The sequence below is a fragment of the Pinus tabuliformis genome, chromosome 7 (assembly GCF_031772625.1).
Source record: "Pinus tabuliformis cultivar Carrire ecotype Pingquan chromosome 7, CPIR1, whole genome shotgun sequence".
NCBI lineage: Eukaryota > Viridiplantae > Streptophyta > Pinopsida > Pinales > Pinaceae > Pinus > Pinus tabuliformis.
This window is the reverse complement of record NC_142293.1, coordinates 624,576,934-624,602,948: the sequence shown is the minus strand read 5'-3', so window position 1 is coordinate 624,602,948 and position 26,015 is coordinate 624,576,934. Positions and strand designations below refer to the sequence as shown.

Genomic DNA, 26,015 nt, shown 5'->3' with positions numbered 1-26,015 from the left:
CATTCTAAATAAAATATAATGAAATTTAAATATTTTAACAGTATATTATTTTAAAAAGTTTTTATTATTAATGTTATTTTTAATTACATTAATTCAATTTAGGAAATTTAATATTTTAATAGTATATTATTCTACAAAGTTTTTATTATTAATGTTACTTTTAATTACATTAATTCAATTTATTTTATTATACAATTATATTAATAAAAAATAATATAATTTAATTAAAAGATAAAATGACTTTTTATATGATATCATATCAAGTACCATTATGATTCCTTGTGTTGTAGATTAATTATTTTACATTTCGAAGGTTTTTTAATCATATGTTTAGGTCAAATTTACTTGAAATATGATAGGAATTTGTTGGAATCACAAGTTTGACAGGTTAACTCTATACAATCCAAGTGCCTTAGAAGTTTATGAGGGTGTTAAATCCATTTATGTATTCAAAAAATATTTTTAGACAACAAAAGAAAACTTGATTCAACTAATTTTTTTTCTACCAAAAAGTTCAAAACATGGAATAGTTTAGACAACACCATTTCTTATTGTTTAAAATGCATTTATGAATGAATAAATGGATTCATCGCCTTGAAAAATCCATAGACACTTTAACGCCTTAAATAGCTTAAGCTTATGATTCCAAAAAATATTTACCAGATTTTGACAAAATTCATAAAAAAAAATGCTTGAAAAAAATATCATTTTGTTTATTAATTAAACTGCACTATTAAAACTATACAAGTGAGGATTCTCTATATTAATTTATATCTTGATATAATAATGAATAGGATTTTACTGGTGCATTTATTTAATACAATGAATATATAATAATGAATAGGATTTTAATGGTGCATTTATTTAATACAATGAATGTGATTTGGTATGTATTTTTAAATTTTTAATATTTTTCAACATATTTATTTTAAGTGAATTGTTTTTTGGGGTAAATTTTACTTGAGATTTTTTGGAAGGATGAGTTTTAGTTATATAATATGTGTAATTTAAGTGTTGTTTGAATTTATTTTTATATTCAAAATACATTTTAAATAACTAAAATTCTTATTTTAAAATCACTCAATTTTAATGAAAAAAACTATCTTCTTTATTTTATATAAAGTGGGAAAATCAATCATAATTTAATTGTCAGACCAATAGTGGGTGGGGACAAGTATTTCATTGGTTGCTATCCGCTAATGCAGGTTGACTCATCACTTTTATTTAAGGAAACCATACCACTTTTAATTGGAGTCGTCTACAGAGGCGAAGGAATTGCTTGGACGACCAAAATGGCCAGAATCCGGGCGAAATAAAATTCAAAAAATCTTGTAGATGCAGTGTTGAATCATATTTTTGATGGTGGAAATGGATTCAACACCATCAAAAACCTCTAGGGGACCTAAAATTATGAAGCTTGACAACTTTTACTTAGATTTACAAAAATTCTTGTGGGATTTTTTCAAAATATGGCTGGAATTTTAACTTTCCGGGAAAAAAAAGCATAATTGTTAGACTACGGCCTTGTGATTACCCACTAATGGTCTATAAGGGGGTCCATAAGGATGAAGACTTCCAAGGTTAGTCTAACCTATAAGTGAAATGACTTTTTTACCGGAATTTGGTGATACAATTGCAATAAGGGGAAATGATAGTTATTTCATGAGAATTCGGTGATACAATCTCAAGCAAGATTGTTATTTTTTGTTGCTTACATTTTTTGAATGGATAAATGGATTCAATGCCTTGAAAAACCCACTAAAAACTGTAGGATTAAACAATTTAAACTAAAAACTCTATGGGGTTTTGATTAAAATTAAGTAGAAAAAATGCTCTGAAAAAGACCATAAGTTAGACTATGTCTGATTTTCATTGCACCATAAGTTAGACTATGCCTAACTTTCATTCGTGCCAAATGTGTTCTACCAATGTGTTCTACCAGATGCCTCTTATCAAAATAGAAGTAGTTTAAGTCATACAACTACCCCTTATTATAATAAATAGATAGATACATCGTTTTTAAAATAAAAATAAAAAATAAAAAATGTTATAAAAAGTTTTTAAATTTAATCCAATTTTATATAATTATAACAATAACATCTCATACTATATCTTTCATTCTTATGCACTAGCCCTAACCCATATGCAACCTAAATCCCAAAACATCAAATTTGATAAAATGAAAAAGCCTATTTTAACTAAGAGAGACTTTTTTTAGCAAAATAATGGAAATTCTGACATGATTTTGACAATATTTAGTAGAATTTTCTGGAAATCTGCATTATAATTGTCAAAATCTGCATTATAATTGTCAAGCTTTAGCATTTTGGGTGTCCTAAAAGTTTTAGATAGTGTTGAATCCATTTCCACCATAAAAAATACGAATCAAATACTCATACAAAAAATATAAGTGTAAATGACGGTGAAAACAATTTTTTTTGAAAAAACATAAATATAATTTTTAGGCCGATAGGCCTTCCTTTGAAACAGACTTTCGTCGTCTTTTTCATTCTCAGATTGACACGTGGCGTGAAATTTGGGTCCAATTTGCAGAGGAAGGTCAGGCATTATTAAATACTCATCGTCGGTCTTGACCTCGAGATGTGGTGTGCGTCCATAGAGAATTATCTACGCAGGCACGAAATGCACTGGATGTGTGGAAAACCGCTGAGTCCAACTGAGGTAGAAGTCGCTAATGATGCACACAGGGCGTGGCTTCTGCTGTTGGATCCACTGCTTGATTGGCTCTGCTAATATCAAGATCCCCTGACTGATATTACAATCTCCAGTTGTAAATATTGCCTTTGCATCTAAATTCATTGTTTTTTAGGAAGATGTTTGATATTGACAGCTTACCAGTGCAACTGCAGCATGAGTAGCCAATATGAGAACATCAGCAGAGGAGACGATTCCTCTGCATCTGTTCTCCAACAAAGCTTTTATTTCATCTATCAGATCAAATCCTTCTCTGCATGTTATCTTCGGTGCTATTGATCAGAACAGATTAACTTCATGAACACATGTCTATCACCTGGCATTACAAACTTATCTTCTGTCAGGTGGCGCGGCAGCATTGTTCCTGCAGATTCTTACAGTCTAGATCCACTGCTTCAAATTGGGGCGCCTCAATAACATTACAAGTATTTTATAATTTTAATGTAAAATTTGAAATTTTTTATTATTGAGAAAGACGAGGATGGAGAGAAGCCTAACTGTAAAGTCTACACTTCAACCTCCTCTTCCTGGAAGACAAATTCTAAGAGTATCAACGTCATTATAAGAACACTCAATATTATGAAAGCAGTCCGTCCATACTATGAAAACAATATATGGTGGCTCATCTCTTGTTACCCATAACTATAATATAAAATTAGCACTACAGAAGTAAAAAGATTAACATGGATCATCTTCACCATGGATGAATGAATGAAAAATAAAGTGAATTAACAAAAAGAGATTGTGCTCAACCAGACAAGTAGCATTGGTAAAACGACATAGATGATAATGAACATCACAATATTGTGGGATTCACTGCAATTTATTTCATATGACAATACACATTTCCCTCATGAAAGATATGACAATGGATATCACAATTTTCTAGGGTTAATTGCAAGTCATTTCATATGATACAGATTTCTCTACTGGGATTCATTGCAGTTCATTTCAAGTGGTGATGGATATCACAATATTTTGGGATTCATGGGGCTTTTTTTCATTGTATAGGAACAACATTTCTCTTTCCTGGCCGATGGCTAAGTACTGCAAGGGATTGATTGATTACTTTATGAATTGATGCCCTTCTTTTACAGAGACATAATTGGGATCTATTTCGTTGTAATGAAATATTCTGATGCTCATTTATTTTGGATTTGGTTTTCACATTGTTGTTGTTTTGGGGAGAGTTTTCCCTTATCACATCTTCACCTTGAACCTGGGGTGAGTCTTTGGGATTTGTACATCTGGGTGGAAACAATATCCCTCTACAATTGGTTTTTTCTACCGAGATATGTTATCTATTGAATAGTTGTATTTGTAATTTACAAGAAGTTTCATGGTGTTGTTTATGGTTATTTTAATTTTGACTTAAAAATACACGCATATATTTCCTTCCATTTTCTTATGCAAAAAGGCACATACAACATGTTGGAAAAAAATTATGTGCGAATGTTATTCCATTGATAGTAGCATGCAGTTGGGCTCCAAAGAAAATTGTATTCTAGGAGCTTCAATTTCATTTCTTGGAAGTTGGAATCATATTTTGAAAATTTAAATCCAGGAGCTTCAACTTCATATATTGGAACCATATTTTTAGTTGAAGAGAAAATAAGATACCGAAATTTGAGAGTAACCCACTAAAGTTGAAATGGCCCTTACAGAGTTCATGTTCCATTCCCCAAGGATAGAGTTCCGAACACATTACAAGGATCTATCAAACTGAACTTTAATAAATATCATAAAGGTAACCTTAACATGACTTGATCAAGAAGGATGTTCAGAGATCACTATCATTATAATTTTATATGGAAGGAAACCATTAATAATTTAAAATTGAAAACTTTAATATTTGGAAATACTGAAGCCCTTACTTTCAACTCCCAAGAGTTTTTTTTAGAAAATTGTAAATAGCGATGGATAAGAGAAATTTTTAAAGGACAAATGAATATGGAAAATACAATTTGCAACTCCATGGGATACCTGGTTAACTATGTGGACGAGCCGAAGACAAAAAGAACCATGTGTGTCATGATTTCATACAATATCTTTCAACTTGGATAAAAAAACCAAAATATGGCTTCTATTGTTTACTGGCTTCCCAGTTCCCTTCCTTTTTTTTGTAACTAGTATAACGTTGCTAGATTGCAATTGTTTTTCAATGTTAATTTTTGGTGTTTTAGTTTGGAAATGCATTTATGTAACAACTTTGGGCTTGAAAAGTCAAACTATACAATGAAAATGGTGGATATTTGTAAATAGACAGTATCTACCATGAGACCAATTTGTGACAGCACATCTCTCATTATCGATAACCAAACCGTATGAAAACAGTCTGTCTATACTATCAAAACAGCGCATGGTGGCCCATCTTTCATTGTCCATAACTATTAAATTAGAAGTAGGACCGAAGTAAAAAGATTGACATTCTCTCAAAGTCAACCATCATTAAACACTAGGAGTATAATGAAAAGATCATCATCAACATGGGTGAATAAATAAAATTTAAATTAAATAGTACTTCGTTTTCACATGGAGAGATTGTGCTGAACAATTAGTGTTGGAAAAATGAAATACATAGTAATGGACATTACAGTATTGTAGGATGCAATTCATTTTATACCACAAATGACTCATATGCTCTCCCAATACATTACTGCTTCTCCAGTTTGGGGCAGCCAGAGCCTTCAACTTTCTCCAACTGCCTCAAGTGTTCAGCACATTCCATTTTAAAGGTTATCCCTTCAACCATCTCCAGTTTGTAGCAGCTAGAGCCTTCAACTTTCTCCAACTGCCTCAAGTGTTCAGCACATTCCATCTTAAAGGTTATCCCTTCAACCACCTGAAGGGTTCAACACAATCCAACCTAGCGCATCCCTGGATCACCATAAGAAATCATGTCTCAAAGAGTTAGCAGCAATAGTAGAGATTTTCATCCATATGTCCCTCTTTGTATTTTCCTACGACTCCAAACATCCAAACAGTGAGTAGGGTTTCCACCCACATGCCCCTATTTTCTATCCTTCTCTTTATGCAACTCCATGGTCAATTTGTAAAAAATTGCATTGAATTCCATTGCACATAGACGTGCCCCATATCAAATTAAATTCCATCTTCAAAAAATATGTGGATGCATCTGCAAAGTGGCACATTAAATTCCATTATACTGTATCAAGTTAGATACCATTATCAAAAAATTCAAGTTAGATACCATTATCAAAAAATTTGAATCATCTGCAAAGTGGAGTACAACTACTGTGCATAGATCTTGAATTGTGTTAATAAAACAACTCTGTTTCTTCAAAATCTTTTACCAATTCATCCAAACCAGTTAGATATGTGTCCATATCCAAATTCCATTATGGATAGATTCGTTCTATATCAAATTAAATTTCATTTTCAAAAACATGGAATCATGAAAATTATGAAATTTCATTATACATAGACTTGCCATATATTAAATTCAATTTCATTGTGAAAGCATTTGGAAGCATCTTCAAACTGGAGGAGAAGTCATGTGTTTGAATATTCATAAAGTTATTCACATTGAAGATTCATCAAGTTCCCAAATTAGAGAACAAATCCATTTCTTGGAGGTTTGTCAAGTATTCAAAACAACAGTCATTAAACTCTTTATGGATTTCAGATACCAATTTCATGTTTGAACAATAATTCATTTCAAGGAACACAGATGACAAAATTCTTCTGGCAATGGGTATACATTGATCTGCACGCACCTCTGACCGATCATTTCGCTGGCATCTCGCATTCAAGATCAAATATTTTTCGACCCAATGAAGCCTCATCATTTTCATTCATATGCGACACGGATCGATGACAATCCAATCAACCATCCTTATGGATTAGAGCATACCTCCGATTTGTGTCTGTTCAATGAAGATCAAAAGGCTTTAAACATGGCGCTGATAATTCAATCTCCAACTTGAGCACACATTATGATGCAAGTAAAAGAAAATGGCGAGCTGGAGCAGAGGCGCGACTTCGATAGAACCATTTTCAACTGTTTCACTAGTTAAGTTCTCTAGTCACCCTGTTTTTTATCCATTTATTTTCATATGCAATATCACCCTATTTTTTTGCATTTCATTTCCTTTTAGCATAAATGCAATGCAAAAGAGAACATACTTCTAGGTAGGCTAATTTGTTTGCATTTTTATTTGCAGGGTTTATTTTGATTTCTGAAATATTTTGGAATAGAAATGATTGAGGTAAAAAACTGATATTTTTTATTTTGGAATGGGGATTGCCAAGAGTTTCGCTGCTACATCTCAGTTCTAACAGCTTTGAAGGAAGCATTTCTAAAGATATTGGCAATGCTAGAAATTTATCTAACCTACAAATTGACTGTAATAGATTTTCAGGTAAGCTTCCATCTGAGATTGCCAAGGTAGGGCTTTTATCTGTTTTCAATGCTAGCAATAATAAATTTTCAGGAAGTATACCAGATGCGCTTTATGGGTTACATAATCTTGATGTATTGGGTTTGCAAGTAAATTTACTTTCTGGTAACATTTTGTCGAGTATTGGGTCTCTGAAACAGCTTACAGAGCTTAACTTGAAAGGAAATTATATGATTCGTTCTCCACATTTCACTAGTTTCAATCCCACTTCTTCACCCCTGTGAGCATCACCCGATGCAATGAGTGCTAAGTGAACTATTCAAAAATCATGAGAAATTAGTCACTTTACGACTACCTCTCATGAAAATGGTCATACTTTGAATGACTTACTTAACGCAGTTGAATCCCAAAAAAAATGAGGAAATTATATTTCTGGTGAAATACCTATGCAAATGGGTGATCTCCAAAACCTCAGATACCTTGATCTATCCAGCAATCAACTCAGTGGGAAAGTCCTTGCATCTTTAGCCAACCTTACGTTTAGTTTCCTAAATCTATCAAACAATCAACTGTGTGGAACAGTCCCCAGTAGCTTGAGTAAATTCAGAGAGGCATTTATAGGCAATCCCAAACTATGTGGAGAAGATTTTCAAGATATCAAACCCTGTGTCAAGATATCAAAAACGATTCTACATCAACAAGCAATTCAACATCATTCACTCAAGGCAATTTCAAAGGAAGTAGAATATAAATTAAGGATCCATCTCTGCCTCCTGCAACACCAACGCGAAAGGAAAAAGTAAGTTTGTTTGTTTGGGCAGAAAGGAAAATGGCGAGCTGTACTGCAGGCCAAGTTGTCAAATGCAAAGGTAACTACTTCAGTTCACTTCAGTTCAGTGCAAGGAGTCATGGCCACATTCTTTTTATTTCATGTATATCATTTCATGGCAAAATTGATTTTCAGGGTTAAGCTGGATTTATGCAAACTGTATGTGTGCAATTTATGCTTCTTGAAATCTGATATATTTTGATTTGTACTTTTGTTACAGCTGTTGTTGCATGGGGTGCAGGGGAGCCTCTTAAGATTGAAGAAGTGGAAGTGGCTCCTCCACAAGCAATGGAAGTGAGAATCAAAGTGCATTATATTGCCTTGTGTCATACAGACCTTTATTTCTGGGAAGCAAAGGTATGCTATGAATAATTATCATTAAACATCAAGTTTTTGGGAAGCAAACATATGCTATGAATAATTATCATTAAACATCAAGAAAATTTGAAGGAAGGATATTAATTACACATCTCCAACTGCACTGTACTGTATAACACATACAAATATCGCTTTTAACAGTGAAATGGAATGACTGATACTGATACTGCTTTGGTTGCAGGGCCAAACTCCTCTCTTTCCCCGCATTTTTGGACATGAAGCAGCTGGGTATGCACTCTTCTCTTTCCCATGAGTTCTATGTATTCAAAAAAATTAGTTAGTCATATTAGTAGGCGTGTGGGATTTCAAAAAAGTTAATTAGTCATACTAGCAGGCATTCAGGATTTCAAAGAAATTAATTAGTCATACTAGCAGGCATGTAGGATTTCAAAGAAATTAATTAGTCATACTAGTAGGCATCATGTAGAATTTCAAAAGGGAAAAGGGACAATAATTTTCTTGTGATTCATTAGTCACTAACTATAGGTCTATTTCTTGACACAGAGTTGTTGAGAGTGTTGGAGGAGGGGTGACTGACCTCAAGGAGGGTGACAATGTGCTTCCCTTATTTACTGTAGAATGTGGAGAATGCAGACATTGCAAGTCAAACGAAAGCAACATGGGTGATCTTCTAAGAATTAATACTGACAGGGGGGTTATGATAAATGACGGGAAGTCGAGGTTTTCAATCAATGGGAAACCCATTTACCACTTCCTTGGCACATCCACTTTCAGCCAATATACAGTTTTGCATGTCGGTTGTGTTGCCCAAATTAATCCAGAGGCTCCTCTTAACAAAGTCTGTATTCTCAGTTGTGGGGTTTCAACAAGTAAATCATTTTCTGGACTTTTTGAGGGTAATTTGTTGATGATTGTGAAAAAGATATCATTAAAAGGATATAATTGACATTGTATGCTGTTTTATCCAATTCCTAAAGTTATGGTTTCCTGCACTGTTAATAAGAAAATCATCCATGATCGTTCCCTTGATTGAAATTCTTATTCACAATTTATTTTGTTGTGGGATCAGTGATAGATCACAAAATTAATTGTATTTTATTAAACATCACATATGAATACAATAAGTATTGGTTTTAGAATATTATAATTTGACTTTCTAATCGCACTATACAATTACGGGGCCTACCTTTTTTCCATCTGGTTATGGTTGCGTTCCGGATTTCTATTTCTATGTTTACCTATAAAATAAATAAAAAATAATGTCTTTTAATTCGAAATACAAGCAATGGTAAATGTTGACATAATCCAAGTAAATAATGTTGATATTGCGGAATGGTTAATGTTTATATAATCTATTTAAATAATGCTTTTTCAACACTTATGGTTTAAGTAAATAATGTTTTTTCTTATTTGAAATTAACCATTGTTGATCTGACCTGCGGGGTTATCATTATCAAATAAGGTGGTTTTATATATGGTATAAGTGGACAACAATTTTAGAAATAATTAATGAGTTTACAAGTTGAAGATAGAAATAGATTAGATAACGCGCGATTATTTTAAAATATTAAATGACAATGTGGAAAAGCATATTACAATTACTTAATGTTTTAGTCGTAGTGTCAACCAGCAATGTAAGTGGTTTGTTTTAATATTTGCAAATCACAAATTTCTCCACTTTTCATTTATCATGTAAAACGGTGTAATTTATTTTTTATTTAAAAAAATAAAGTGTTGCTTTTAATAATCCTATCGGTCTCTCTTTGTACCTTTTGGGACAATTACTAGTACTAAAAATATGGAAACATTAAATTTTGATAACTTGATAACTGTGAACACTATGGCAACATTAAATTTGATATCTTGACAACTGTGAACACGTTGGCAAGCGAATAACTCTCTAAGTCGAGCTCAAAGTGCAAGAATCGCCAAAAGTAGCCTCCGGCGGTGTGACACGCGTACAAACCCTATCCCGCATCATCTCGAGTCTAAATCAGGGTTTTCCAAATTTAAACATCTCACCCTTCTGGCTGCGTCCAATCGGAAACGTTGATAAGCCGTTGTTTTATTTTCGGATCTGTCTGGACTGTTCACGGGATATGTTCCTTTGATCCCAATCCCTGCAGTCCAAGCAATTCCGACAATGGTTTCCCCGCTTTTCCGATTATGGTTTTGGACGCTCCTTCTCTGTGCCAACCACGTACGATCTGAAACCAGTTCTAACAAGACTGATGGCGCCCGGGTTCGAGTCCTGGTGGATGGAAAATCTGCCATTGGTGAGACGGACGAGGATTTTATATGTGTCACTATAGACTGGTGGCCATCAGACAAATGTGATTATGGGACCTGCAGCTGGGGGAACGCCTCCTTGTTAAATTTAGTAACTGCCCGGATCTTTCTCTGTTTGTTTTTATCAATGGGCTTTGGATATGCCCAAATATTTGATTGGAGAATTTTGTTTTTTTATTTAACTGTTGTTTTGATTCCCTGTCAGGATCTTGAAAACCCACTGCTAGCAACTGCTGTGAAAGGTGGGAAGACTGTAATCTTGATCCCATAAGAACGTGTTTTACGTCATGCACTATGCCATCTCTGTGTGTTAACTATATATCTGTGTGCAACCATTGTTGAATGCAGCTTTCCATCCATTGAAGATCAGGTTGGGTGGATCACTGCAAGACAAAGTGATATATGATGTGGGAAAGTTGAAACAACCTTGTCAACCTTTTGTCTCGACTCAATTAGACACATTTTTTTTCTCAGGTGGATGCCTTCCCATGCAAAGATGGGATGCTTTGAATGCCTTCTTCAACAAAACAGGGTATGTTATTGATTCAATCTAAATTATTTATATTGCGAGTAAGCTCAATATTAGTATGAGTTGTGGGTTAGTTTAGCTAGTGGTTGAAGTTTTTTTTTTTGTTATTGAGAGGTTATGGGTTTAATTTTTTCCACACTCTGATCAAGTTTTGGGTTAGCTCAATATTAGTATGAGTTGTGGGTTAGTTTAGCTAGTAGTCTAAGTTTTTTTTTGTTATTGAGAGGTTATGGGTGAAGAGACAACAGCTGCACGCACGGATTTGTACTCTCCCATTCTTTTTATGCCTCTTCCAAGAAGAGACAACAGCTGCACGGATTTGTACCTTAAACCTTTTTCCATCTTGTACCCTACCTTGTACCCTACATTTGTGGGGTTCAATTTTTTCCACACTCTGATCAAGTTTTGGGTTTTGGATTGTTATTGAGTAGTTTAATTCTCTTGACAGTTTAGAGATCCATGATTAAGCTAACAAAACGTGATCTCTGATAAATCTGCCTAATATAATTATTACATAAATAAACTGTGAATTACATAAACAAAACAAAAAAACACATAAAAATTCTTGATCTTTCCTGATAGATCTGCTTAATACAGTTATTACATAGATAAATCAGCACCATTCACAAGACGAGAAATACTCTCATAAATAGTTTCTATCTGAGAAATCTCAGAAATACCATCTACATCTACATTCATGGTTTTTTTTAACCTAATATATACATAGGGACAAAACAAAACCATCAGCACCATTCAAAGGATGAGAAATACTGTGTAAATTTTATGATTGTGAAAACTCAAATAGTTTTCATCCGATGGAATCTCAGAAATACCATCTACATTAATGGTTTTTATTTTTTATTTTATATAAGGTGTGTTTTTATTTTATTAGCTGCAAAGAAAAATGCTCTAGAGCACCTGGCTTCTCATCAGGTCATGATCTAATCTTGGTGAGTGAAACTAGGGCATCTGTGGCTTTTGGATTGAACGCACTGAATGGAAAGCAATTGACACCCAGCGCTGCTACGGGGCCCTGGGATTCAAGCAATGCTCGTGACTTTATCCAATATACAGTTGATCATGGTTACAAGATACAGGCATGGCAATTAGGTAAGTTATTATGGTAATAAATTTGATTTTTTTCAGCAGTTTCAGAGAGGATATGTGAAATAAATTCAGGTGTAAAAAGCTGTGTGATTTAGCTTTTCTATTAAATCTAAAATAATTTTATGAAGGAGTAAAAGTCACTTATTGTGTAAATAAAATACTTCAAAATTTAACTATTAACTGGACGCCAAGTCTAACAAAATCATATAATTATATAATTAGTAAATGGACCAAGTCTAACAAAATCATGATACTAGTAAGCATATCTTTTTTCATTTCAATATCAAAACTATATATAACCTAATCTCTACATAGATGGCAAAGTATGAAATTTAATGAAGATGATTCCTATTTATTTAAATTATAAAATCACATTGTTTAATTAGTTTGAGAAATTGTTTTAATAATTTGGAAAAATTTAAGTTATTTTATTTTTAAATTTAAAAACAATTATATAATATAAATAAATAAATTTATTTAAATTATAAAATCACAAATTTATTTAAATTATAAAATCACATCTTTTAATTAGTTTGAGAAATTGTTTTAATAATTTGGAGAAATTTAAGTTATTTTATTTTTAAATTTAAAAACAATTATATAATATAAATAAATAAATTTATTTAAATTATAAAATCATATCATTTAATTAGTTTGAGAAATTGTTTTAATAATTTGGAAAAATTTAAGTTATTTTATTTTTAAATTTAAAAACAATTATATATTTATGTTATAGACAAAATATCAAGTACATACATCTTGATTATTGATTCTCTAGTTTTAAGTTTTAATACTAAAATCATGAATACAAGCCCAAAACAATTTCACACAATAAACTATAAGCTTTTATCTATTGACTTTAGAGATTAAGTATGAAAAAAGAAAGTGAGTCCAAACTATGGTATTAAGCAAGGGGTGTGTGGAGTTGTTCCTCTATATCATTCCTCTAAGTATTACTGGCAAAGATCATATTGTTCCATCTATTGGCCAAGGGATTGATCCCCCTCCTCAACAATGATGTGGTTGGACAATGTAACCCTGCTACCTTGTCTCGAGTCTAGTCTTGATTTCCCTATGTGGCTGGTGCTACTAAAAAGCCAATGTGAAAGACTCCTTTGTACATCACCTCAAAAATTCCTTCAAAGATCATTAGTGTGTTCAGGGTATTTTCTTGAGTTCCTTCAATTGCTTTCTAAGCTTGACCTACTATAGTTTTCATCATCTAGCATGTCTTTCAATCCTATAGAATTTGTGTCTCTTGTTCTTGAATATACTGGGTCAAAGACCTAACTTTTGCCCTTATCTAAAAATAGTCCTTTGACAAGAGTCTGCATTTTCCCTTTCTTTCTTCTCCACATCCTCCATTTGCCTCTACGATTCCATCGAAAACAAACGATGGTATTGTTTTTCCACTACCCTAGCCTCTTCTACAACTTAAGAGAATGAGTAGGGTGGGAGGAGGAGGAGGCTCAACCTATCCACCCATTGCCTCTTTGCTTTTTCCCTATGTGGCCTTGGGTCATATTATGTACCATTTTGTTGAGAGAACTCAATGACACTGACAAAAAATCACCCCAAAACCATTTCATTTATGTCAACACAATGAAACTACTCTAGGTTCGAGATAAATTTGGTAGGCCTAGTTGCAATAAGTTACCCCAAACTCAATGCTTGGATGTCTAAGTTGAGATTGCCCTTCTTCAATTTTATTATGAGAAAGGTCGCCAACTTTGAACCTGGTAAGCAAGGTGACTATAACATTGTGTAGAAGAGATATCCTACTCTATAATAGAAGGAGAAACAACCATAAACCAAGAACAATTAAACTTTTGCGATTCCTGGTACCATTTGGGAGAGTGTCTTGGTGTTGTCTTGTCTTTGACATAATACCCATTATTACTTTGATGTTCCACTTACATTAATCATACCCTCCATCACCATTTGGGAGAGGGTGTTTTGGTGTTGTCTTGTCTTTGTAACGCCCATTAGTACTTTGATGTTCCGCTTCCATCAATCATATTGTCCATCACTGGGGAGTGTCCAAACACTATAGTAGTCATAACGCTAAGCAACCATCTTGTTGAGTTTCCAATGGTTATTGTAGATTCTAGGATATTCTTAAAATCTGTAATCAACATAAGAATGTCAAGTATCTAAAGACTTAGGGATTAATAACCACCACCTCCCCATCATTTCCTTACACGATCAAGCTTTGCGCCTAAACCTTATCCCCTCTCAAAAATGAAAAGAGCTCTCAAGAGCAAAGTTAAAGTTTCATAATAACCTTGCTCTTCAAATTTAATAATTTAACCAACTCTATTACCAGTTTTCAAAACTTTATGAAAGATATTGATCATCTTCACTATTTTTTAGCCATATTTAATAGGCAAATCACCTGATATAAAACAATTTAGCCATCAAATTCTATCCTTAGTAAAAAAGCACAAACATGTACCACATAGAAGCATTCACATCGCTGCAACTCCAATGCACCCATCTCTTTTAGAATCAAGTTGTGAGTATAAATATTTTAAAAATTATATATAATGGAGGGAAAGATCTTTGACTTTGTTTTTAAAACTTCAATCTAATCTTAAAAATCTTCACACTTATCTTTTAGTAATAGAAGAATTTAGATTCTTTTTAAACAGGAAATGAGCTGTCCGGAAGTGGCGTTGGAAACAACATCAGTGCCGAGCGGTACGCAGCTGACGTCTTTGAGCTTCATAAGATTCTGAAAATGATTTACAAGAATCAGAAAGTGAAACCACTCCTCGTTGCGCCGGATGGATTTTTTGACGCTGACTGGTTCACGAAGTTCATTAAACTAACGGAACCAAGAATTTTGAATGTTGTTACACATCATATCTACAATCTTGGGGCAGGTACACAAATTTGAAAGCCATTGTTTTCACCGAAATGTTTACATCTTTTATCTAGCTAGCTAGGGCAGCAACGTTATCAATGTACTTTTTCTGCTGATCAGGTGTGGATCCAAACCTTACACAAAAGATACTGGATCCCGTATTTCTGAGCCAAGAATCATATGTATTCCAAGGCCTCCAATCCATCCTGAAGAATTATGCGCCTTGGGCTAAAGCCTGGGTGGGTGAAGCAGGTGGAGCTTATAACAGTGGCCATGATGGTGTCACCAATGCTTTTGCATCTAGTTTCTGGTAAGCCTATCTCTATTTAATTAGTTTTGGGTAATGTTTTGCATTGAAATTTGTATTCTCTTATTTCAATTCTAGATTATTTTAGAAATCTGGTGTAGGTCAATCCAACCATTAATGAACATTCATTACGGGACAGGTATTTAGATCAACTTGGCATGTCAGCAAAGTTCAATACTGCCTCTTACTGCAGACAGAGCTTGATTGGTGGTAGCTATGGCCTTTTAAACACTACCACTTTTTTACCGAATCCTGATTATTACAGGTAAATCTTTCTATTTGATATTAGAATTAGTAAAAAAACATACATAATTTTAAATTGTTTTGTCAAAAGACTCATTTCTTTGAATTGTCATGCAGTGCACTTCTTTGGCATCAATTGATGGGAACACGTGTTCTTGACACAACTTCAGAAGGATCAGAAAACGTACGCGCTTATGCACATTGTGCCAAGAATGCTGTAAGTTTGAAAGCTTCGTTTTTCTGCAAATAATCTGTGATGAGTCATAATGGGCATGCTATATAATATATTTATCTCTAAACTCTATTTATCTAACCTATGAAGGTGCTGTTATTTTGGCAGAAGGGAGTCACTTTGCTGTTGATCAACTTCAGCAATAACACTCGTGCCTATGTGCACGCCTTTGCAGGTTTAAGAAATTCGACACAGAAAAGAACTAGATTTGAGTATCACTTGACAGCAAAGGATGGTGATCTACATAGCCAAACTGTGCTGATTAATGGGATGATTTTGAATATAACGGCTGCGGGTGAGATACCTTCTTTCCCTGCAGTGAGATATCGTGCTAGGAGACGAATTAGTTTGGCCCCACTCTCTATTGCATTTGCGCATTTTCCTTATGTTAGATTCCCAGCATGCATGACCTAGGAATGGACTCTAAGCAACATCATTATCATGTAGGACCTAGGAATGGGCTCTAGAGCCACATCATTATTTATTCATAGGTTGATTCATAGAAAATAAATTGAATTGAAGCAGAAGCAGAAAAGTTATGACCTAGGAATGGGCTCTAAGCCAGACCATTATTTGTTCATAGGTTGATTCAAGGAAAACTATGAGCAAAGTTAAACAGTTTAGTTGATTTTCCTAATTTTTATAAACAGTTTAATTGTAGATTTCTGAAACCTGCAATTAAAAGTTATGCTCAAATTAATATGGATAATATGGATGTTTTTTGAGAAAATAAAATTATGTAATCTTTAATTAAAATTGAGATGATTACTTAATTTATTTAGAGACATATTTTTGTTTTAATAAATTGTTCCCCATTTACATATGATTTGTTGATAATTGAATTTATGGTTTCTTACCTTAGTGGTTTGCAAAAACAAAAAAACAAATATTGCATTCCAACTCAATAGAAACAGGGTATTATGGATTAATTACTATTTAAAAAAAAGCATCTTGATAATTGAATTTATGGTTTCTTACCTTAGTGGTTTGCAAAAACAAAAAAACAAATATTGCATTCCAACTCAATGGAAACAGGGTATTATGGATTAATTACTATTTAAAAAAAAGCATATAAGTTAAATAGAGAAGTTAATAATTATTGAAAAGAAATGAACACTGAAGTTGCTTCAATGATTATAGAGAAGTCAATTCAATGATTATAGAGAAGTCAATGCTTATAGAGAAGTTAATAATTATTGAAAAGAAATGAACACTGAAGTTGCTTCAAATAGTAAAGTTGAAGTTTTATTAGCTAATGAGAATCTATCAAATATCAGATTGCATGTTGTCCTTTACCACGAGGTGGTTATTATTTATCCAATCTATATCTAAATGAAAATCTATCAAGTACGAGATCATTGCATGCTATCCTCTACTACTGGGTGGTTATTATTGATCTAATTTAGTAGTATGGTTATCATTGATTTTATTTAGTGGTATGATAGGAATGATATTTGAATCTATAACGTTTTATATAGAGATGAAAATTATCTTTAATTTTTAGTATATTTGTATTTTTTAATTTCTAATAACATCTATATTTTAATTTAGTTTTATAAATAATAATTATAAATATAATAATTTATTTTTTCTTAAAGAGTATATTTCTAAAATTTCTGAATATCTTAATTATTATAGAATGATCTAATCATTACTCTAGACTATTTTTTTTTGCGCAAAGATTTGGAACTAAGGTTCATATATTACCTAGAATACATGATGAACAACCATTTTGAGTTTTCAAGATGTGGGTGAAACATGGCATTAAACTTGCCTACAATGTTGTCATACATGAAATAACATCTTGAACTAAGTGATATGTCTTAGTTTTATGGAGATCAACCTTAATTTCTGGCATCTCTCCAATGTGGCAACCTTCATATTGTAGTTTTGTTCTTTGACCAATATATTGATTTTACAACAACAAAACCTTCTTGCCGAAGTAAGTAATGTCATGTCATTTTGATTCAACCTTTCTCTTGAGAATCCTTTCTCCTCACTCTTTTTCTACAACACCCTCGTTCCACATCTACCTAAGTAACTGACCAATCGGGGTAAACATGTAACAAAGAGTTACTATGATATGATTCAACTCCCTATGTATCAGTTAATGAAGTGGAACCAATGGAACACAAACAACCTGACCTTCTACGTCTGCAATAGAACTCCCAGCAACCATCCATCCCATCCAGGTGACTAGACCCTGAGACATTGACATTTTTCTACATTAAAGCCTCAGTCGATCCCTTGACATGGGCATACATGCGAACGGGACCCTCAAGTCACTCCCACAACAAGGCATGTGTGCGATTGGGGATTTTTCCAGGTAGTTTTGTGCTAGAGACTCCAGATTTTGTGTTACTTTTTAAGGGCCAGGACTCAGGCCATTGCCCAAAACTCCATGAAACTTCTAGAAATGAAAAATAACATCGAAGCAATGATACATATGCAAATACTTGAACAAGGACTTGAATAAACCCCTACTAGCCATGACAAAAATTTTGTCAAACATGTCACAAATATGCATTCTACAGGTTTAAACAACAGATCTGACCATAGTGGTCTCATACTCATTTGAGAATCACTAAGAAGCATTCATGCCTCATCACAATAACTATATTACCATCTGTTAAGCCATATATTCATTGTACATTCAGTGATTAACCAAAACATGTTGAGAGCCATACATTTTCACTGTCATAAAACTCATTCATAACCAACATATAGCCATCAGAAATATCAAGGATATAACAGCCATATAAGCCACATATAAAAAAGTATATTTACCCATAAAATACTAGGGTGAAAGAGAGCTCTTATTGATGATTTCATAAGGCAACCAGGTATGGGACTTCCACGAACCACTCGACCATGTACTAGGATGAACCAAATATTTCTTTCAGTCAGTCACCCTTGTGCCATATTCTAAGCATGAATGTCGGATCTCATAAAACAAATCAACCAAAACTATCCAGGGCTTCCATAAGCCAAACCACCTCAACCCTCAACTAGTGATTCCACCTCACAGCCGGACATCACTAACCATCACCGAATTGGTCTCTACCTAAGCTGTACAGGGCTCCAGAGCATTTGTTTCAACCAAGGCTTCAAGAACTAGTAACTCAACCCACAACTTTTGTTGGGCTTCCATACCGTTTTTCTAACCAGGCCTTCCAAGAATAGTAACTCAACCCACCAGGGGCTTCCAGAGTGTTTGTACAACTAAGGCTTCCAGGACTAGTAACTCAACCCAAGCTGTTATAGGGCTTCTAGAGCGTTTGTCCAACCAAGGCTTCCTGGAACTAATAACTCAACCCATAGCCAAAGACACAATAAAACCAACTAGAAAACAAAAGTAAAACCAACAACACCATGGCTGTCCAGGAAATGGCAAGGCTAGGAAAATCCACTGTCAATCCAGGCAATCCTCCATGCCAATGACCATAATCAAATAACCACATGCATATGCCATGCATGCCAAAACTAGCAAGGAAATCATACATACAACTCGGTACCTGCAAGAAAAATCCATTGTAGCTGCTGATCCCGATGTCCTCTTGCACTTTCCTTCTTTTCCTTTGCCTTCTTGCTCCAAATCCCAAGTATGCCACACTCCTCCAAGAGTGCTCCAAGAAAAATATAAAGTGTCCAAGAGTATGAGAGAGAGAAAGAGAAAACGAGATCTCCAAAACTTAATTGATCAAAACCATGAATTGGTCCTCATAATACTTTTTATTAATGAGGCCTCTGTTTTCTTCAATTTTCCATTATTTTCCTTCATTTTCCTCCTCACATGCAACTTGTGACCTTTCACCTTCTTTTTCTCCTAATTTTCATTATTTTCATAAATAAATGTCAATAAATGCCATTTTTCCTTTCCAAAGCCTTATCCATTGCCTTTGCTAATTTACATAGCTATTAATTAATCACAATTGATCCCCATCACTATGTTTTTGCCCAACATTCAGCTTGGAATACGCATCCCATGACCAAGGTCTTATTTTTCCTTTATTATTTTTTACATGGATTTTTTCCCAGGGTTGTTACAAAATCAATCAATCAATCAATCAATCAATCACTTTGACAACCCATCAATCTGATCATTCAAAATACTGTAACCAGAACCCAAGCCACAACCCAGAATACTGAAACAGTAAATAGAAGCAACTAAAACATATTTTATAAGGTATACGCTACTTCCATGTGTTGAACCTACGTGCATATGTGCTTTCCTCAAAGCGAACCTGCGTATAGATCTGCAAATGAAATTTATGATGTATATGCTGCTTTGATATGCAGAACCAACGTGTATACGCTCCTTTTCTAAAGTGAACCCACATATAGATCTATAAATTATGATTTAAACATTAAAACTATTCTAAACTTCAGTCATACCTAGATCATCACATTTACAGATTACAACATGCGGCAGTTATTCAGATACATGATCAAATCACATAAAGATAATTCAATTCAAGCCTTGAGATCTTGATACATCATTAGATCTTATCTTTCATCAAACACTAAGGTTCCTCCTTGGTTCAGATCCAACAATGCACCATAACACAATAACTTGCATACTAGATCTCACACTTCATTAGATATTCAATGCTTGTGTGTTTTGGCCTAATTATCTTCTCCTCCCTTTATAGTTTTAGGCCTTTCTCAATATCATGGACCAAAACCACTTAGGACCAACACCTTGGATCAAATACATAGGGTCAATACCTCGAATCAAATACCATGGACCAAATACTTCGGACCAAAACTTAGTTTTCTAAGCTATACACGCTTTCCTTTCTATGAAAGTGCATGTGTACATTATATGCTCCTTTTGTTCTATTAACCTGCATGTATACGTGACTTTGAACCTACGTATACCTCTCTTTCTTCATTTTGTGAAGACTGATCTATCATTCTTTGTTGTTTACGTGGTATACTGTGATCTTTGATCTGAGTGAGTTGCCTTCTGAACTGGTTCCTTGAAGCTGCCCTGCATTTCATCACATCTGTAAACACTACTATCATGCATTTTGTCACATTTGATATCTATTATGTAGATTCATCTAGTTACCATATACAAGTGAGTTGCCATCAAGTACAACACATACATCATAATGCCAATAGATCTACCCAACCTAGAGCAAGACATTTCAATTATTATGGATTTAAATATGTTTGGCTTATAATGAATATCAAGCTAACGGAACAGTTCAATTCACAAACATTACGAATACCAAAAAATATTCTATTCAGAGACCTCTTAATTGAAATAATCAACCGATAACATTTATGAAGTAGTTCGCAAAATGATATTGATTGTCAAATCAATAAATTGAATACTTAAACAAGAATATGAGGAAATAGTTCACAACATATGATTATTTATTAAATCGATATTAACAGACAGATTTCTATGTAAATAGTTACTCAAAACATAATTCAAAGTACAAAAGAAAAATCCTCAATAATCCTTCAGATCTGAGTTTTCTCCTCTATCCTACAACTCTAAATCTTTTATACAATAATTCTTTCAAGAATCTGTGAATTGTAGAGAAGAGTAGAAATACCATGTATTAAGCAACATGAAAAGATAAATTCACTATTTATTTATGAACAAATTGTAGGTTTTAACCCGGTATAGAAATTACCTGCATATGATTTCTAAACCACAGAAAATAAACAATGTGAGAGCATAACACATAAAACACATATACACAGAGATTTTCCCCTGGATCCAAAAACCAGGACTACTAGCTTGATTTTTCAATATGTTCCTTTCAATGTTACAATACATATTTATACATGTTGAAACAACCAATGCCATGGAATGAAAACCATTGCGTCCAAAACCATGGACCGAAAATCATCGCGTCCAAAACCATGTGCAAAAATCATGCACAAAACCATAGGTAGGTTCGCCCAACTTAACATAGGGTGCAAAACCAAAATTTTTCTGGGCGATGCCTTGGACCCCATAGAGTGGGGTTACTTGCACCCTTCAAACCCTCTGTGACTCCCCTCGCTACGCAATTGGCGCAACGAAAGGGGGGCTCGGCCCCCCTTCTAATGCCTCGGTTAACTACGTGGGCTAGTGGTGGAAAGAATATAACACAACCCAACATTCTCTCACTTGTTGTTTTCTTTATACAAGGGGCCATAAGAGAGCTAGTCATTTATCCAGCCTTGCAATGCCCATTGTTTCTCTACACCAAAAGAACTTCTCAGAGCTCACAGATTTTGTCAATGCATTTGCAATATTCTTCAAAGTGTCCACCTTTACCAGCAAAACCTTTTTGTATTCTATCATATCCCTCACAAAGTGATATTGAACATCAATGTACTTTGTCTTTGAATGATATGCAGGGTTCTTTGCCAAGAAAATTTCACTTTGGTTGTCACAGTCTATCCTTATAACTCCCTGTACTAACCCCATATTTGAACACAATCTCTGCAACCAAATTGCTTCCTTGCTTACATGAGTGGCTGCCATATATCCTTCCTCTATAGTTGATGGTGCCACTACAGATTGTTTCTTACTCATCCAACTGACTGCACCTCCAAACAGGTTAAACACATACCCACGTGTATATATTCTCTGATCCAAATCTCCAGCCCAGTCTGCATCAACAAAGCCACGAATATCCAAAACTCTGTCCGATCCTAGTCTTCCTTGGTAGCAAAAACCATAATTAGTAGTGCCACACAAATACCTGAAAACCCACTTCACTGTTGTCTAATGCTCCTTCCTTGGTTTTGAAATAAACCTGCTCAATACTCCCACTACATGTGCAATGCCTGGTCTAGTACAGACCATTGTATACATCAGGCTATTGACTGCACTTGCATATGGAACATGGAACATGTCCTCTTCCTCTTCTTGTGTCTTGGGACACTGTTCAGCAGATAAATTTACATCTACAGGAATAGGAACCTTCACCAGTTTACTATCCTGCATATTAAACCTATAAAATATTGTCTCTACATACTTCCTCTGGTTTAACTAGAGCTTCCTCTTTGTCCGATCTCTTTTAATTTCCATGCCCAAAATATAGTTTGCAGCACCAAGATCTTTCATGTCAAATTTGGAGGACAAATGGGTCTTCAAATCCTAGATGATTTCTTTGTCCTTTCCAACTAGCAACATATCATCCACATACAAGACTAGATAAATAACATGGTCACCAAATAATTTAAAATACGCACAGTGATCTGCTTTGCTTCTGGTGAAGCCAAGTCCTTGTATAAATGTATCAAATTTCTGATACCACATCCTTGGTAACTGTTTTAACCCATACAGAGACTTCTTTAACTTTCATACCAGTTCTTTGTAACCCTTCACTGCAAAGCCTTCAGGTTGCTTCATGTAGATCTCCTCTTTGAGATCCCCGTGAATAAATGTTGTCTTCACATCCATTTGTTCTACCTCAAAATCAAAAGCAACAACAACAAATAAAATTAATCTAATAGAAGTTACCTTGGTAACAGGAGAAAAAATATCACAAAAATAATTCCCGACACATGGGAATAACCTTCTGCTACCAACTGAGTTTTGTATTTCTCCACATTTTCTTCTACATTTGTCTTCTTCTTGAAAACCCATTTGCTACCAATGGGTTTCCTTTAAGCCGGAAACTCCACCAGATCCTAGGCCTCATTTTTTTGCAAAGATGCAATCTCATCAACCATGGCCTCTTTCTAGAGTTTTCCATCCTCTGAATCTATTGCTTCCTTCGGAGTTCTGGGATCATCATCAGTAATAGATAAAGAAAAAATTGAACAGAAAGTAGATGGACTATACCTTTATGGCTGTCTTCTTTCTTGAACTGGTCTTCTCACACCCGGAGTTTGTGGCTCTTCATCTTCTGATTCCTCCTCTGCTGTAGAGTCCGATTATTCCTCCTTTAGATCAAACTCTATCCTCTCAAGTTCCTTTGGTTGGACTTCATGTTTAATAACATCTTTCACCTCTCTAAACACCACATCTTGGCTGTACATGACCTTCCTTGTTACTGGGTTCCAAAGCTTATAACCCTTTAAAGCATCCTTATGCCTAATAAAGATCCACTTTTCAGATTTACTATCCAACTTGGTTCATTTCTCCTTTGGAACATGTACATATGCATCACGTCCAAATACCCTGAGATGTGAAAGAGAGGGTTTCTTACCAGTCCATACCTCTTGTGGAGACTTATCCTCCAACGCTAATGAAGATGATTTTTTGACTAGGTAACATGCTGTCTCCACCGCCTCTGCCCAGAATTCCTCTCTTAACTCGGCACCAATGAGCATGCTTCTTGTCCTTTCCATCAACGTCATGTTCATTCTTTCTACAACTCCATTTTGCTGAGGTGTATATGGAGTAGTCTTCTGTTGTGCTATACCACACTTCTTACATAATTATTCAAATTCCTTACTACAAAACTCTCCACCGTTATCTGTCCTCAACACCTTTATCTTCTTCTCTATCTAGTTTTCCACCATAGCCTTAAATTCTTTAAAGCTATCAAAGACTTCTGATTTCTTCTTAAGGAAATATATCCATGTATTCCTTGAAAATTCATCTATAAATGATACATAGTACAGAGACTTACCTAGTGATGGAACCTTCACAGGTCCAAACACATCACTATGCACAAGCTCTAATATCTGTTTCGCCCTGTTACCACTAGAGGGGAAACTCACCCGATACTGCTTCCCATATACACAATTTTCATAGAAATCAAAATTCAGAGAGCTATCACTCATACCTTCTACCATACCTTTACCGTTAAGTATTCAAAGGCACTTATCTCCAATATGTCCAAGCCTTTGATTCCACAACATGGTCTTCTCTCTAGAGACCACTAGATTTTCTGCTCCAGTTTTAGGAACCACAGAACTATTGCACCCATCAACAACACTGCTACCTTGCAGCTTGTACAGAGTTCCAATCCTAAATCCCCACATCAATACTAGTGCTCCCAAAACCATCTTGCATGCATCCTTCTTGAACACTATTTTTACACCTACATCATCCAGCTTGCTTACAAAAATCAGATTTCTAGCCAATGCAAGAATATGTAGGACACCCGGAAGTGTTCTAACCCTTCCACCTTGCAACTTCAACATTGCTTTTCCACGACCAATGATTATAGCCTTCCTATAATCCCCTAAGAAGACGTCACCACCATCGTATTTCTCATACTCGCAAAACCACTCTCTATGGGGAGTGAAGTGAAAGGATGCACCTGAGTCAATCAACCAAGCCTCATGATCTACATGTGTACTTGAAGAAGCCAAGTACACATCCCCACCTTCATCTGAGGTGGTTTTCACCTCTGCAGAAGGAGCATCATAAGATCTTTTTCCTTTGTCAAGAGCTTTCGATTTATAGCCCCTTTTGTAGTGCCCTTCCTTTCCACATTTCCAGCACACCACCTTTATAGGTTTTCCTGGAGATTTAGATCTCCCTCTAGATTTATATCTCCCACTCGATGACTTATTTTTGTTTCTGTTATGGGACAGTCCTCGTAGAGACAAGGCATCACCATTTTGACTCTCCATATTTTTTCGTCTCATCTCCTCTGTCAGCAAGGATGAGACTATTTCATCAAACTGTAAGGCAATTGCATTGCTACCTATTGCAATAACTAGACTATCCCATGAATCTGGTAGAGGACACAACAAACTAATGCACTTATCTTCATCTGAAATTTTAATATCAATAGACAATAATTGACTTACCAAAGTATTAAACTCATTCAGATGCGCTGTCACTGAGTCTCCATCTTTCATCCTCAGGTTATACAACTTTTTCCATAGGAATAATTTATTCACCAGAGACTTAGATTGGTACAAAGTCCCTAACTTGTCCCACAAATCCTTTGTCATAGCTTCCCCTGATACATTCAACAATACTAAATTTGAGACACACAATCGTATTGTGCTCTTTGCCTTTCGATCCAACTTCTTCCATTCTTCATCAGACACTTCCGTTCATTTAGTACCCAAATCTATCGCGATCCACTGATCTTTATCCACTAACAGATCCTCCATCTTGCGTTTCCACAACTCAAAACTTTGACCATTAAATTTCTCGATCTCTATCTTTCCACTACTCGCCATATTTTTTCACCACCAGAATCAATCTCACAGATCTCCCACTGAATAGGGTCTACCATAGCAACAAAGGCATCCCCTTGAAGCCAAAATTGCT

General features: G+C 34.6%; 2 protein-coding genes across 2 annotated transcripts; both read left to right on the top strand.

The window, feature by feature from the left end:
* Positions 1–7,905: 7,905 nt before the first annotated feature.
* Positions 7,906–9,190, top strand: LOC149248990 (alcohol dehydrogenase 1-like). The gene is made up of 4 exons (XM_089451578.1): positions 7,906–7,945; positions 8,126–8,262; positions 8,465–8,511; positions 8,788–9,190. The coding sequence occupies exons 1-4, from the start codon at positions 7,906–7,908 to the stop codon at positions 9,188–9,190; spliced, it is 627 nt and encodes a 208-aa protein (XP_089307704.1).
* A 1,083-nt stretch (positions 9,191–10,273) lies between these two features.
* LOC149248989 (heparanase-like protein 3) lies at positions 10,274–16,403 on the top strand. Its single transcript, XM_089456150.1, has 9 exons — positions 10,274–10,624; positions 10,739–10,775; positions 10,882–11,065; positions 12,027–12,172; positions 14,821–15,054; positions 15,156–15,345; positions 15,482–15,607; positions 15,703–15,802; positions 15,926–16,403. The coding sequence occupies exons 1-9, from the start codon at positions 10,388–10,390 to the stop codon at positions 16,229–16,231; spliced, it is 1,560 nt and encodes a 519-aa protein (XP_089312276.1). The 5' UTR covers positions 10,274–10,387; the 3' UTR covers positions 16,232–16,403.
* The last annotated feature ends 9,612 nt before the right edge of the window (positions 16,404–26,015 follow it).